Consider the following 13149-nt stretch of genomic DNA (forward strand, 5'->3'; position numbering starts at 1 on the left):
TAGTCAAACCAAAAGCAAAAATATTGAGATGAAAGATCAAATGCCAAAAAAGCTCAGATGTTTTGCTTTTATTCAAGATAAATAAGAAGAGACACAGCATGATATGGTGGCTAAATTATACACAAAAACACATGTGTCTGCAGACATAATAAAATGCTTGAAAGTATTTTTAAATATAACAGCTATAAGAGATATATAAGGTTATAATTAAAGGCAAACTGTAGGCAACTCAGTTGCAGAAACTTCAGCCAAAGCATACTAATTTGCCATCTTCATAAAGACCAGGCTACATGCTACACATATATCTTTAACTTGCTCTTTAATATGTAATATATTTTTAAATATTGTAAAATATTTTGAATATGTTTTCATATGTTTATAGAAATACAATTTGGTTATTTGAATCAGTTTTGCTCTTTAAATTGGTTATTATTGACACCATTACTGCCAGTCAAACGCATCAAGATTTAAACCCAGATGAAACTCAAACAAAATCAGTTCATGGTCAGTGGAGAGTTGATTGATAAAGTTGAGAAACTTAATTAAATTAAATTTACATCACTTTTAAATCTCAGCTGTCACACTCTGGTTCCTCACTGAGGTTGTTTCATCCACAAACACACCCATCTTTACCAAAATGGACTTTGGAATAGGATGAGCGTGACGGGACACGTAAAGCCCCCTCAGACTTTGAGTCATTGGTGAAGGCTTGTAGTCCGTGCATGAATCTCCGGTCAGACTTGGAGCACATCCCACCTCCCATTTGTAGTACAGCCGGCCATGCTGCAGAGCGCACACATCCACCTTAACACCTGCGGACAAAACCTTCTCACATTCTCCCAGCAAGTCATCATCCCAGTTACTGTCCTGATCCCAAACTTCAAACCGCACAGTTTTTTTTGAAGAAAGATCCTGGAGACCCAGGTCGACAACCGTGTTCCAGTGTGGGTCGTTGGAATTTTGAATAACACGAGTGCGGTGAACCAAACTTCCACCAAAGGACACTTTCACATAACCATCTGTAGCCGTGGTGTGATCTCCCCACAGACCAGCGGCCCGCTGTATTGTTATAATGACCCGTGCCATACCCTTACGAGTTGGGCAGCAGTCTTGGTTCACAGTGGGTTCATTGTGGCACTGGCAGACGCAGGTATCCCCTGAGTCGCTCTTGATACCAACCTGACAACGATCACTACAGTTCCTCCACAGGCCTCTCTCCAGGATGTAATGGCTGATGGCTGAGCGTAGGTTTTTCCTGACAGGGGTGTTAGGAGGCAGTAACTCATGAAGTGAATCCAGGGAGTATGAGATTATTTCTGGATTCTGTGGTAATGTAGTCAGCCATTCCTTGTAGGCTGATGGATCTTTTTTAGCAGAAAAGAGAAGGTCTGGCTCTGTGGTGTGGCCCCCCGTTATTTCCGTAAACCTGTTGAGGAGAGCAGTGCTTTAACAGCTGAGCCGACTGGGCTTTTCTTCAGTTAAAAGAAGTGAATTTGTGTTTGGTTTCAGGAAGATAATAAGTAGAGTATGACAGACATGCTATAAAATATGAATGAAAATTTTCTGTACCTGTCACTGAAGAGATCAGAAAAAGATTTCTTATCATCCCTCTTGTCACTATCCTTTTGGCAGTGCTTGGCTTCTGCTGTTGCACTGACTTTGATGCTCACTGAGGCCTCAGCTTCCAGACACATTTGGACCTCCTCCACACTGAGGCCCTGCAGACTGGCCTCACACTGCTTGATGCTGGTCACAGACTTAACACTTCCCCCCAGCTTCACCTGTAATGACACATTTGAACACATCCCGTTTACCCAAAAGTGTTACATTCTGACGTAATGAAAGTACAAACAAAATACACTCTTGGAAATCACTGCATGGGCTCAGGAACGCTTCCAGAAAACACTAAACACAGGTTACTGTGCTATCCATAAATGCAGGTTAAAGCTCTATCATGCAAAGATGATGTCATATGTGAACATGATCTCAAAGAACCACCGTCTTCTGGGCCACAGCTCATTCAAAATGGACTGAGTGATGTGGAAAACTTCTCTGTTAACTTGTTTTGAGACATGTTGCTGCCATCAAATTAAAGATGAGGTAATGTTTTTGATAGAATTGCTGCTTTAATTCACCTTGGTGATATAATGGGTGCCGAAGAGGTCAATGAGTTTGTGAAACCGTTGCTTGTATTCTGGGCTGTAGACTTTGGGAAGCTGTTTCACTGCTTTGCGGAATTCCTTGTGCAACTTTGGTGTGCTGGAGACTCTGTAGCTGTTTACATGGAAACAGCAGGTGGGAAAAAGGAGACCAGTATGCAATAGTGTGTGACCGTATTCGTATTCATATTAATTGTAAACGTGGGAGTGTGTGGAATAAAGTTTGATTTGAGTCTTTATGTTCTTACCTGTAGTACTCACAGGTCATGCTGTTGCTTGTGAAGCTGAATTTGTCATTCTTTGTTTTCTCCATGGAGTATTCAGCCAGCCTAGAATTGCTTCCGGCCAGCATCAGCGATCCACTTTTTTCACCCACTGCAACATCTAAACCTGTCTTCCAGTCATTTTCAACAGAAGAGGAGCTGGAACTGACCAGAGACTCACTGGACTTGTGAAGTTTAGAGGACACTTTCGCGCTGCAGAATTGTTTGGCTCTCCAGTCCACTACTGAGAGGGGAAGCTTTTGCTTTTTGCTCTCCTGATAGGGGTTACTACACAGTGTACAGGTTTTATCCTTGTGTTTCCACTGATTCATGTCAAGCAGAAAAGCCCCTTTACGTTCCATTTTGGTAATATCAAAGCCCTCCCCAGCCAAAGTGGAACCTGGAACAAATTCTGCCTCTTGGCACTGTTTGGGTGTCCCCTGTGTGCAGAGCTGATATGTACACTGAGGGAAGTGCAGGAGGAAGCCTGCACAGAGGAATACATTTAACAGGAACATGTTGCTGTTAAGTTGGACGATGGCTGCAAACTGAAAAAAAGAAAACGTATATTTTTAAGCTGTAAAAATATGGCGAAGTAAGGCGATTCATTAGCACACAATTAGTCCACCACTTACATAAATTGCCTGTTTGATATAGTCAATACGAGTGTCAGATTAAGTACGGATGATGCAATACTCAGGTTCTTTCTTTATACCTTGCACCTTGTGATTGTAAATATTTAGGTATATTTGTATATTTGATTTATATATTAGTTAGCTTTACATATTTGTTGTACATTTTTAAAATCTTTTAACTCTATTAAGCTGCTTTTATCTACTGTTTTCTACTCTCTCTAATCTATTGGCTGTGGTTAAAAGAAACACTGGCCGCCAAAGCCAACGGCTGACAATCCAGTGCTGGTTTGGATCTTATCTTGTATCAGTTTCAGTTGTGAGTGACAGCAGCAGATTCATCACATTCTGTGTTTAAAGAAAAATAAATGCTTTTAACACATTTGTTACACGACAGAGATCGTCAGGGCCTCAAGTTCTTCATGACAAAAACCTTCTCCAGCTAAATGTGACTACGGCGTCCGTCCTCATTTTCTATCAATGCTTTAAACAACATGCTTTTGTTTCTTAAGTGTCCCTCAACATGCAAAGAACAAGGGATCTTTCTGATTAATAACAGTTAATCCCATGATTCTTTACACATTTTGAAACAGCACATGGTTTGGCACAAGTTTACATTTCTGGTCTTTGTAAGACTTGACTTTTAGGGGAACTTTTATTGAATATTAGTGACGACATCAGCGATAAGCATCGACTTACAGTTACTTATCCGGAAATTAATGTTCAATAAACAAAATAAACATTTTCAGTGAAACATGTCTTAAAAATGTTTAGACATCGTTCACAATTAAGGCAAATTGTATTCTTCTGGCTTAATTTTGCTGCAAATTCGATGTTCTCAGTCGATCTGAAGTTGTGTTGAAACTCAAGCTGTAAAGTTTAACACGGGAAAATTGAGTCTCATCCTTCACAGCAAAACATGCGCACAATTATTAGCCTATATTGCAAAATGTCAGGGATCAATACAACCACCCTTTATTTTATTGCCTGTGGAGTCTACGAGTTTCTTATAGGTATTTAACAATTTTTGGCTCTTCTGTTAAAGTTATGCACACTTTCCAGATAAAATGAGCTCATCAACCACATCCGCCCTCATTGTAAGACTTACCACATGTGAAATAATTAGATCTAATAAGCATCAAGTTTAATTGATTTGGAGCTGGAAAATGTTCTCGAAAATAACGCTATCTTGTTTGATAACAGAGCATGCAGTGTTTTATAAATGTTTCAAACTACACTGGTCATTTGTCGTTAAGAATTACTATTTTAGAAAAAGGAAGAGCAAAAAAGGGACACGAAGAACATTAATTGGTGGTAAACACAACTAATATTTGTACAGTACAACACACTGTATGAGCATTAAGTTCAGGAAAATCAGGTAAAAGCAAACCTGCACCTCAACACGCTGATCTAAACATTTACCAAAAGGTGCTTGAGTAGAAAGTTAGAGGCTGACAAAGAGAGTTTTCAATCATTATCCTGAGATTAATATATTCACTGCACACATATTTATCAGAATCTTTCTTAACTCTTCAGTGTTATAAGATGGTACTTTCCTAACATTTAAAGCCTTAATCAATGTTAGCAGGAGACTTCTTAGTTATTTATGTAATGCACATTGAATTGGTCTCGTGTTAGTAAAAAGCCACTGCTGCAACTATTTTTAGTTCAGGTCTTAGAGTGGCAAGTCTTATCCAGGTAAAAGTCTTCCTCTTCCAACTGCGACATTACTAAAATATTATCAGTAGTCAACATTGTTGATATTGTATATTCATGCTAGATAAAGAATATATCACTGAGCACTTCAGAAACTACTCACCGATGTCTTGCCAGGTCGAGCTACGTGAGTGAAACTGTCTGCCTTGAGCATGAACATTGGTGGTGAGGTTTAGCAATCAGAAAAGCGGAGCAGGAGGTGGTAAGGGGGTGAGGTGACGGAGGTCTCTGAGAGCAGGGGGAAAGCGATTTGACAGTTTGAATTAAGATGAGTTGGATGAGCCCACTTCCTACACACTCAAAACTCAAACTAAAATATGAAGTGAAGGCCAGCTTTCCAGTCAGAAACTAAACAAAGACCACAAACCTCTCATTTCTCTGAAGTGGCGGTGGGCTTGAGCCGTAATGAGTGAAGATAAGAGACTGTCATACTCCAATAGTCAGTTTGTTAACTTTATCTCCAGGTTAAATAAAAAATCTAATAAAATCTCCCAATCCAAGGTAGCTGTACATTTAATACTTAAGTTAGCCTTGTTGGAAGCAAAGGTCGAGGTCATTTTAGCTTTAAATACTGACAGTGAGGTCTAAAGTGAAACACATTCAGGAAAAAAGAACAACATTCATGAGTACCAGAACATCTTAAGATGCAAAACACATTTTATTTTTTGTTCAGATATGAAAATTGACAGAGAACGAAGCATGAAACTTACAAAGTAAAAGGAGTAATGAATGAAAACTTAACATACATTTAAGAATGTGCATCAGCATTACGGGGATATATGCAGCAGCAATACTGTGACACTGTAATCCTAACCCGAGAGCAGGGGCATAAAACCATATTATTCAATTCTGTGTCTCTATCTGTCTCTCTTGAGAATCCCATATCATGTAAAGCAGAAGGCAATAATATGAAAACACAAGACTGTGATGTAGAAAAAAGCTTAAAAAGGCAAGCAAAAGGATTTGATCATAATGCAGAAATAGAAAGTAAAAGTTCCTCTGACCCACAGAACCTATTGGACCGGATAAACTCTTCATGCTTTGTTTCTTGATAAAAGTCAATCTAACTTACTGTATATCAAAAAACCTTTTTATTATCCTTCAATCAAAAGAGGTGAAACTGACATTAAGTCAACTTAAAAGCTGTGATAGATGTTTTCTGATATCAGGTTGTAGGCATTTGCAATTTTAGTGGCGATAGGCATCATAGATTATACCTTTTACTCAAAATAACACACCCATTTCCTGCAGGATGGCCTTTGGAATGGGATGGGCATGACGGGACACATAAAACTTCTTCAGGCTTTGATTCATAGGAGATGGTTTGTACTGCATGCATGAACTACCGCTCAGACTTGGAGCACAAGTCACTTCCCATTTGAAGAACAGCTGGCCATGATTTAGATTACAGAAATCCTGCTTGATTCCTGAAGTTAAAACTTGCTCACATCCTCCCAACAGGTCATCATCCCAGTTGTTATCCTGATCCCAAACCTCAAATTTCACTTTGTTTTCTGGAGACAGAACCTGGGAGCCCAGGTCAACAACCATAGCCCAGTGAGGGTTATTGTTGTTGTTAATGACCTGAGAACGATGAACTTTTTTGTTGAAAAACACTTTCACGTAACCATCTGTAGCTGTAAAGTAGTCTCCCCACAGACCAGAGGCCCGCTGTACTGTTATGATGATCCGTGCCATACCCTTATGGGTTGGGCAGCAATCAAGGTTAACAGCGGGAACATTGTGGCACTGGCAGACGCAGTGATCCTTTGAGTCGCTCTTAATGCCCGCCCGACAGCTTTCACTGCAATTCTTCCACAGACCTTTCTCCAAGATGTAATGACTGATGGCTGAGCGCAGGTTCTTGCTTGTTGATGTGTTTTTAGGAAATAATTCATGCAGAGAGTCTAACGAATATGAAAGTATGTCAGGATTCTGTGGCAGCGTGTTCAGCCATTCCTTGTAGGCTGATGGGTTTTTGTCAGCAGAGAAGAGAAGGTCTGGCTCTGTGGTGTGGCCCCCCTTTATTTCTGTGAATCTTTTGAAGAAAAGAGTTGTTTCAGCAACTGAGCCAGAAATTATTCATACAAGACTAGACAGGCCAGTGTCTTTCAGGGATCTAACTTAGGAATCACCTGATGCAGGGGAATAGACGTACTAACTTAATCTTACTGAACTGACATGCACAGAGACTGAAAATCAAGGATTTTGCCATTTTTTAGTATGATGTATTTTTATTTGTGGCCTTCTTAGAGTTAGAGGTTAAAATAATTTGAAAACATGACAAAGAATGTAAGAAAAATGTTGCATACCTGTCGCTGAAGATGCTGGAGAAAGCTGACTTGCTATCAGACTTCTGTATGTCCTTCTTGCAGTGATTAGTCTCAGTTGTTACTGTTACTTTGATGGTAGCAGATGCCTCAACTTTGAGGCACGTCTGCACCTCTTCTGCACTGAGCCCCTGCAGACTGGCCTGACACTGACGGATGCTGGTGACAGATTGAACATCTCCCCCCAACTTCACCTGGAATGATAAATATACACACATTTTCTGTAGGTTGCAAAGTTTAAGACTTTATTTGTCATGTTGATACATGAAATACACGAAATTTGTCCTCCGCATTTAACCCATCCAGGTCGGCACCTGTTGAACACACACATGCACATGCACAGGGTCACACACTCAGACAGATGCCATACACTGGAGCGGTGGGCAGCCAATTACAGCGCCCAGGGAGCATGGGGGTACGGTGCCTTGCTCAAGGGCACCTCAGCCGTGACAAGGAGGTGAACTGCCACCTCTCCAGCTGTCAGTTGTCAGCTGTCAGATCTTTGAGCTGTGAGAGCGGGGATCGAACGACCACACTCACCACTGAGCCACGGCCGCCCCAAAGAGTTGTGGCTCAGGTCCCTATGTAACCCCAGTCGTGGGACAGAAGTCCTCATGGTGTCAGCGAAAACCCGGCAGGCTTAATCTTGCACACTTCCGACACCACAACACTCACGTGAGTGTCCGGCTTTAACAGAGTGCTCAGAGTGCTTTAAATGCTGTAGGATAAAGCTTGACTTTGTTCAAATCATTTATTTTTTTACCTTAGTGATGTAATGGGTGCCAAAGTTGTCAATGAGTTTGTAAAAGTGTTGCTTGGATTCTGGGCTGTAGACTTCAGGAAGCTGTTTCACTGCTTTGTTGAATTCGTTGTGCAACATGGGAGTGTTGGAAACTCTATAACTGTTTCCATGGAGACAACAGGTGGGAAAAGAGACCAGTATGAAATCAGAGTTAAACAGGACAGCATTTTTCTATAAACATTTCAGTGTGTGGAAAAAGATTTCATTCAGGTCCTTATGTTCTTACCTGTAGTACTCACAGGACATGCTGAGGCTTGTGAAGCTGAATTTGTCGTTCTTTGTTTTCTCCATGGAGTAATCAGCCAGCTTAGAATTGGTTCCAGCCAGCATCAGCGAGGCACCTACTATTTTTACTCCAAAATCTAAACCCATCTTCCAGTTGTTTTCAACAGAAGAGGAGCTGGAACTGACCAGAGACTCACTGGACTTGTAAAGTTTAGAGGACACTTTCGCGCTGCAGGACTGTTTTGCCCTCCAGTCCACCACAGACAGGGGTAACTTCTGTTGCGTGTTCTGCAGATAGGGGTTGCTGCACAGGGTGCATTTTCTATCTTTGCGTTTCCACTTATCCATGTTGAGCACAAAAGCCCCCTTCCGTTCCATTTTGGTTATGTCAAAGCCTTCCCCAGCTAAATTGGAACCTGGAGCAAATTGTGCATCTTGGCACTGTTTGGCTGTCCCCTCTGTACACGACTGAACTGTACACGGGGGGAAATAGAGTAGAAGGCCAGCGTAGATGCACAGTTTCAAAAGAATCATGCTCCTGTTAAAAGAGGTGATCAAAAGAAACATTCTTAGTTGAGCAAGAGACTCCTTTGCTGGTTGGATATGACTTAATACAGGACAAAAATATTTCCATTTCAATATTTATATTTTTTCAAATGTTCACCCCACTCAAGGTTGTTTTTTGGCCCTTAACAACGCTGTTGCACTTTCGAAACTATCCACCTGACATGAAATTGTTCTTGGATTCTAAGTATGGTTGAAGGAGTTGTCTCTGATATTTTAGTCGTTATCAACCGCTCCCTTTTTGCAGATGTTCTCTCCTCCAATTTTAAACTTCACTCACTGATCTCATAAGTTCTAAGTAATCTCAGACCCGTATGAGCGACCACTTTTCGAAGCTGTGTCTACAAACCATGTATTCATGTTTGATAATGATCATTTTCTTTTAGCTCCACAGCCAAACATAGAATAGTCACAGAAACAAAAGGTTACACACATGCGCAAGGTCACAAATTCACTATTTTGTCCTGCTATCCGGCACTTTCAAAGTCATGAACTGGTGAAGTGTGGGAGCAGCAGTTGTCACTTGGTTATTTGGGAAAGACTTCCTCACTTTAACCAAGTTGTTTTAAACGTCTTAAAACTTTTTTTGCCAGATACATATTATGAAATCCTGTCGTTACAATATAACAATATGTGGCAAACCGATCTGATGTAATGATTAGATTAAACACAGTTTTCATCTGTGTTGCTTTGACGCATCACTGGCTTTTACAGTAGTATTTGATACACTTGGAATGAGAACAGGTTGGGATTACCAGTGGTGAGTTTTCTCCTGGCAATGGACAGTTGTACTTTGTATTTACTCTTATTTCAGTCTTTAACACATATGGATACATTTAAAATCAGTGTCAAACAGACAAGCAACTCAGAAAATCAGCTGAGACCCTGTAGACAGCACATGTTCCTTTCAGAGAGCCCTGGTGGTCTATCCCGAAGCCTCTTGTATTTACAATTTGTATTTACAATTAAAGTCTGACCAGGTCACTAAGGTGGATCCTGATTTGGATGGTAACAAATCAGCTTTTTTACAATTCTGTTTGTAAATACAGTTATATATCTAAAGTGTTTTTTTTTTTAATGGAATATTATTCTTTATGTTATTTGCTTTTAATTATTAAATTCCCAGTAAAGCACATCATAGCTGGAGTGTTATATGAAAAGACAACTATAAGTAGCAGCATAAGTTAGACATGAGATATCTGAAATGAGCAAATTAGACTCACCTTGCTTGATGTTTGCCTGATGCATGCATTAATCAGACTGCGAGTACAAGCAGCAGTCGTTCATGTTTTAAATACAAGTTCAAAGACAGGACAATGAGACGGTCAAAGTGGTAAACGTGATCTCTTTTTTCATTGGTTGACTGATGGAAAATCAACCTGTTTTTGATCACACATGGGTTTGGTCTGTGGCCCTAAGTGTGAAAACACAACTGTGACATCTATTTCTTTACTTGAGTTAGATGGAACAGTATTTGAAAACTTGTTATATAGCTAGCGTTGGAACAGTAGTAATTTTGAGGAAATTCTCTTTAGCTTGCTAGCTAAAAGTAACATATGGCATATGATTATTTCAACTCTTTAATTCCAGTGCATCGACAGGAACAGAGTGAGACCAAATTGGTTGCAGTACTTATGTCATCATTAACAGTTTTAGTTTAGTTTTTTGCTATTAACGCGACAATTGCGGTAATTCATATTGTTTGTAGGTTGGGAGAGTGATGCTGGAACATTCAAAAGCTTCGGTTATTGCTGTCTCAGCGTTAGAAAGGACAACGAGGATCTTCGACGGGGAACACGTGTCCAGAGAGCCAGAAATGATCTCTCCCCCTCCGACTCACTTCTCTCACAAGTTCTTTGTGTTATTTTTTTAAAGAGGAAAATAAGTGATTGTGGCACTGGCAGACGCAGGGATCTGCCTGACAACTTTCACTGCAGTTCTTCCACAGACCTTTCTCCAAGATGTAGTGACTGATGGCTGAGCGCAGGTTCTTGCTTGTTGATGTGTTTTTAGGAAATCATTCATGCAGAGAGTCTAACTAATATGAAACGATGTCAGGATTCTGTGGCAGCGTGCCAAGTAAGCACCTGCAGGATTTACTGCATATTGCTTATGGCGCTGGTGTTGGAATTGAAAACACCACAATAAACCTGCTTCTGCGAACCCTCTGTTATCTGGACAAAGCAGCCAGCCCTGTGGGGATCATGTTCCTTCTACAGTTATGTCAGAAGAGAAAAATCCAGTCAATGCCTCTAACACCGCCTTGATTACTGACTACCTGGCAAACAGACCAGTTTGTGAGACCGTGTCTATGGAAATATTTAGCAGCGTGCAAGCTCTACAGTTTACTTTTTTTCTTTACGTGTTACATACCGACTTCCTGTAAAAACTGGTCCTGTCATCAACAGAATACTCAGATAACTGTTGCAGTGTGTGAGGTTGTTAGACAGGAGGGTGTGTCCAAGGAAAAGAAATCCCCTTATCTTCAATGTGAATAAGACAAAACAGGTGATTGTGTATTTTAGATAAAGTATTACAGTATTACACACCCTCTACACAACAGAATGATAAAACTACAAAGTGTGTTTAGACAGAAGTCTCTTCACCTCTACTGCAACAAAAACTGCTACAGGAGGTCATTACTGCCAACTGCAAGAACTTTTTACAGTTACCCTCTGTACTAAGAGAGGCGTTAAGGATAGATTTCTCATTAACACTGCATCAAATTAATATCCCTATCAATTAAATTCACTTAGTTTAGCTGCATGTAAAGTCCTGCCCGTTTGAATCACTGTTTTATAAGACTGTCACTGGTACACATAAGTTTCAAGGTGAAAACTGACTTCATTTTCTTATCTTATTTTTCTCACGATATCTTCTGGTGTATAAAAAAACCCACAACATGGACTTGTTAGCAAGATCAAGAACTTTATCATAATCAAGAGAGAGAGCGTAATGTTCATTGTTTTTAACTGAAAGTGATAAAACATTTAACTGCTGAACAGAAATTCATTGAATGCTGGCCTTCAAAGATAGGTTTCAGTCAACATTTTTACTTTAGACTGACTCTCAAATAACCCAGTGTAACTATTGACTGGCATCTATTAAGCATTATGTTTCTGTGTTCAGACACCAAAGAAAATGACCACTTCAAAAGATGAGCAGGCAAGAATACACACAAGTTACAAACTTCATGAGGGGTCTTAGGTCCTAAGCTAATCTATAATTCAAACAAAATTTTAAACATATTCTCTTCATACAGACTCTTGGAATTAGTCTACAAACAGCCGTTCCCAGCAGTTAGAGAGCAGTGAGAACAGCGTGTAGATCAGCAAACTGGAGCTGAAAAGGATTCCCTGTTTCATGTTCGTACATGCAGCACAATCTGTATAATCAAAATGGGTAAAGCAACATTAAAGCTGATGATTGCTTTTCTTAATATTCACACAGCTATCTGTAACATCTATAAAAGGAAACAAAGCTCAATGGATTCCGATGACTTCCGATGAGTTTGAGATGAGGTAGATACCATAATTACACCCCAAAACCACAGCAAACCGTTCTGATAAAAAAGATTTGTAGATAACTTGTTACTTGTTTTCCCCATGATGTCTGTCTGTGTACAATCATGTTTTTTTATTCTATTATCAGTTTATGAGCTAGTTGCTTTTTATATATATTATAAAAAATGTACGTCATGTAACAAAACTGCCGGCTGGAGGAAAGTCTCTTGTCCTGTCTTGTGTGAATACTTTTGAAAAGTATCTTCACTCTTTCCTCATTGCTTTCTGTTAATATATAGTGCCTTTTGGCCACATTAAGCAGAGACCTCACTTTATTTTCCATACATCTGCATACTGATTTGCAAGGTAAGGCGAGTTAAGGTGAAACTTTAAATGTAAAATCCTCACTGGCCTCACTGTTCCATCTGAAAACATGTTGTGTGTAGCAAACTAATCTCTCACAGGAACTCTACACTCATCCCCACGTCTTTCACTCCACAGATTTATTCTTGTTGTTCATCTGCATGTTTTGTCATATGGCTTTAAGCTGTGGCCCATGTCAGCTGCAGACAGTGGAAGCCAGTGAGCCATGTAAGCATGTTCTGTTAGCGCAGTTAGCCTGAAACTAACTGGGGCTGAACAGACTGCATGTGCTCGCAACACAAGCAACAGAGCTAAAAAAGACAGACAGAGCTGAAAGAGTGACTTAACTGATGAGTGATTGGGAAGTTGAATTAACCCTCACTCATGACTGAAGGAGAGATCCTCAACACATGTGAAGAATGCTGATTATCATTATTCATACAAACGAGAAATGAACAAGTGGGTGAAATAATCTCAACAAATATTTGAAGTGAAAGGAATCAAACAACAGGAAATGGCAACGCCGGTCCCGTGAATATTAACATAGTTTAAATCAACTGAGAAGTGATTACATTCTAGAAACAATAACATG

General features: G+C 39.9%; 2 protein-coding genes across 2 annotated transcripts; both read right to left on the minus strand.

Moving 5' to 3' along the window:
- Positions 1-89: 89 nt before the first annotated feature.
- LOC140273297 (perforin-1-like) lies at positions 90-4979 on the minus strand. Its single transcript, XM_072368820.1, has 5 exons — positions 4874-4979; positions 2408-2970; positions 2136-2274; positions 1570-1781; positions 90-1426 (listed from the first exon to the last, which is right to left on the minus strand). The coding sequence occupies exons 1-5, from the start codon at positions 4928-4930 to the stop codon at positions 565-567; spliced, it is 1833 nt and encodes a 610-aa protein (XP_072224921.1). The 5' UTR covers positions 4931-4979; the 3' UTR covers positions 90-564.
- A 922-nt stretch (positions 4980-5901) lies between these two features.
- Positions 5902-9968, minus strand: LOC140273298 (perforin-1-like). Its single transcript, XM_072368821.1, has 5 exons — positions 9915-9968; positions 8129-8665; positions 7864-8002; positions 7083-7294; positions 5902-6808 (listed from the first exon to the last, which is right to left on the minus strand). Exons 1-5 carry the CDS (start codon positions 9941-9943, stop codon positions 5995-5997), a joined length of 1731 nt encoding a protein of 576 aa, XP_072224922.1. The 5' UTR covers positions 9944-9968; the 3' UTR covers positions 5902-5994.
- Positions 9969-13149: the final 3181 nt, after the last annotated feature.

The sequence above is a fragment of the Leuresthes tenuis genome, unplaced genomic scaffold, assembly GCF_036924035.1.
Source record: "Leuresthes tenuis unplaced genomic scaffold, fLeuTen1.0.hap1 SCAF_17, whole genome shotgun sequence".
Taxonomy (NCBI): Eukaryota; Metazoa; Chordata; class Actinopteri; order Atheriniformes; family Atherinopsidae; genus Leuresthes; species Leuresthes tenuis.

Excerpts from the sequence above, each read along its gene's own strand:
- LOC140273297 (XM_072368820.1), bottom strand. The coding sequence starts at position 4,930 with ATGTTCATGCTCAAGGCAGACAGTTTCACTCACGTAGCTCGACCTGGC. Across the intron at positions 1,782-2,135 it reads GCACCCATTATATCACCAAG|GTGAAGCTGGGGGGAAGTGT; the intron begins GTGAATTAAAGC and ends GTGTCATTACAG. Across the intron at positions 1,427-1,569 it reads TCTGATCTCTTCAGTGACAG|GTTTACGGAAATAACGGGGG; the intron begins GTACAGAAAATT and ends TCTCCTCAACAG.
- LOC140273298 (XM_072368821.1), bottom strand. The coding sequence starts at position 9,943 with ATGCATGCATCAGGCAAACATCAAGCAAG. Across the intron at positions 8,003-8,128 it reads ATGTCCTGTGAGTACTACAG|TTATAGAGTTTCCAACACTC; the intron begins GTAAGAACATAA and ends CCATGGAAACAG. Across the intron at positions 6,809-7,082 it reads TCCAGCATCTTCAGCGACAG|ATTCACAGAAATAAAGGGGG; the intron begins GTATGCAACATT and ends TTTCTTCAAAAG.